This window comes from Apis dorsata, unplaced genomic scaffold (genome assembly GCF_000469605.1).
Source record: "Apis dorsata unplaced genomic scaffold, Apis dorsata 1.3 scaffold_247, whole genome shotgun sequence".
In the NCBI taxonomy this organism is placed as follows: domain Eukaryota; kingdom Metazoa; phylum Arthropoda; class Insecta; order Hymenoptera; family Apidae; genus Apis; species Apis dorsata.
In genome coordinates this window covers 328,430-330,328 of record NW_006263526.1, presented here as the reverse complement: position 1 = coordinate 330,328, position 1,899 = coordinate 328,430, and the positions used below count along the sequence as shown (strand labels likewise).

Here is a 1,899-nt window from a genome sequence, read left to right as displayed (position 1 = left end):
AAAAAAAAAAAAAAAAGAACCATCGATAATTTTACCCCTCGTTTCAGACGAGGCTTTCGAAGAGCAGTTTTCTCGATTCAGGCAGAAACGGTTGGATCGCGACAGAAAATCTTACCGATTCGTCGGGGGGTGGACTCGTCTGGTTGAATTTCAGTATCCTTTCCTCGTTTCCTGCGCCACGTAGGCGAATTTCCGATAACAGCCACAAAGAGAGTCTGCAATTTCGCGGGTCTCTGCTGGGACCGATCGTAAAGAAACTTTTATTCGTCGATGTATAGAGAGACAGAGAGCGAGAGAGAGAGAGAAAGAGAAAGAATATCTCGACGAGCTTTCGATTATTCTCGTCCCGTTCACGTTTCTTTAAGAGAAAGAAAGAAAAAAAAAGAATGAATAAATAAATGATTGGCGTAACAAATATAACGATTGTAAGATTATTCTCGTCATCTTTAATCTCTTTTCATTTTCCTTCGATTTCCTTTTTTTATTTTTTTATTTTTTTTTTTTCGGTTCTTAATTCGAATCAAGTTCCTTCGTTCGTTCGAACGTTAACGTTAAATCTTTTTTGTTGAAACGAGTATCGTTATTGTTATGGACAGGCTTCGTAGAAATGACTTTCCATCCCCTTTTTTTTCATTTTCGAGGATCGAAAAGGCTTTGAGAATCTTTGAATTTCTCTCGTTGAAATTGTGCGTATGATTGAATGCATCCTTCGAAAAATGCGTAGTTTATTTTATCTTTTCTGCGTATTTTAAAGTATATAAAAATATATGCATATTTCACGTACGGATCTGCGATTAAATCGATCGATCGATCGATCGTGTTTATATTATATTTATCCTTGTTTCTTATCTTCGAAATGATGATAATTAAGGATCGACGCTGGCGTAGGCGGAAGTGACAAAAACTTTGCTCCGCCGAGAGAATCGAAAGAACGGTAGAAACGGCGAGGGCTGATATTTCGCGCCATTTTGTTCCGGTCACCAGGCCAAGCGGAGAGAGACGCCATAAAAGAGACGCCAGCAATTATTTCCGACGACTATGCCGCTCGTAAAATGTTAAACAGGACAAGGGGATATTACATACCGCAGCTATATTAATCCTCTCTATTTTTATATCTTGCAGAGGTTTTAAAATTTAAGTGCTTCTCGACCAACTATAAACACGTAACCTGAACATTTTATTGGAATTCGTAAAATTTTCGTTTCATAACTATAAGAAAAGATTCTAAGAAACCGATATTGTTTTAACTTACGGAAAAATACAAAGGTGTCGTCCCAAAAATTCCAAAATTCTCTTCTAGGAAGAAGAGAATCTTTGCGTTCGAAACAAATATTTTTTATCCAAAATTTACTTTGCAGCAAAAAGGGGACAGATCCTTTTTTAGATCGTAGAAATCCAAGCTTTATCACTGCATTTTTCTTCCCTCTTAACTGTCACACGCTTCCTGCAAATCCAATTTTCACAAACTTGAAACACCAATATACGCTCTTTCTTTTCTCCATCTCGTATTCCTTCTTATCTCTTTGGAGAAATAAAAATTCTCCAACGAATCGTTCTGCCAAATCACGGGAAATCGCAAGAACGTTATTTTCGAAATTCAAAATCGGAATAAATCAGCCCGAAATTCCATCGATTCTACCGTGCTTCCCTCTCCTCGGCTCGACTCTCACCACCCGATTTACCTTGCGCTCCCTGTAGGAGTACCGCGGCTAATCCAAGGGGGTTTCCCTGAACCTGGTTCTGCTTGTTCGTCTCCCTCGCCGCCCCAACTACCCTGGAGAACGCGGACACGGCGGCGGCGGGACTGTTCGGGGGCGTGCCCTGGGAGGCGGGGCCTTTGTCGAAGAGTTCGAATTTCACCGATTAGAAACAACCTTTCCGGATTTTGATTATCAACAC

The 1,899-nt window shown here is 40.1% G+C and overlaps 1 protein-coding gene across 44 annotated transcripts in view; it reads right to left on the bottom strand.

The window, feature by feature from the left end:
- The window catches only part of LOC102677929 (calcium/calmodulin-dependent protein kinase type II alpha chain), a 140,815-nt gene that overhangs the window by 17,502 nt on the left and 121,414 nt on the right, over positions 1-1,899 (bottom strand). For 11 of the 44 annotated variants that reach the window (XM_006615913.2, XM_031510611.1, XM_006615914.2 and 8 more), the window contains one exon: positions 1,683-1,835. The exons of the other annotated variants lie outside the window; for them this stretch is intronic. In XM_006615913.2, the coding sequence (XP_006615976.1) occupies positions 1,683-1,835 (153 nt within the window). The remainder of the gene's footprint in view (positions 1-1,682; positions 1,836-1,899) is intronic. 44 annotated transcript variants of the gene reach the window in all.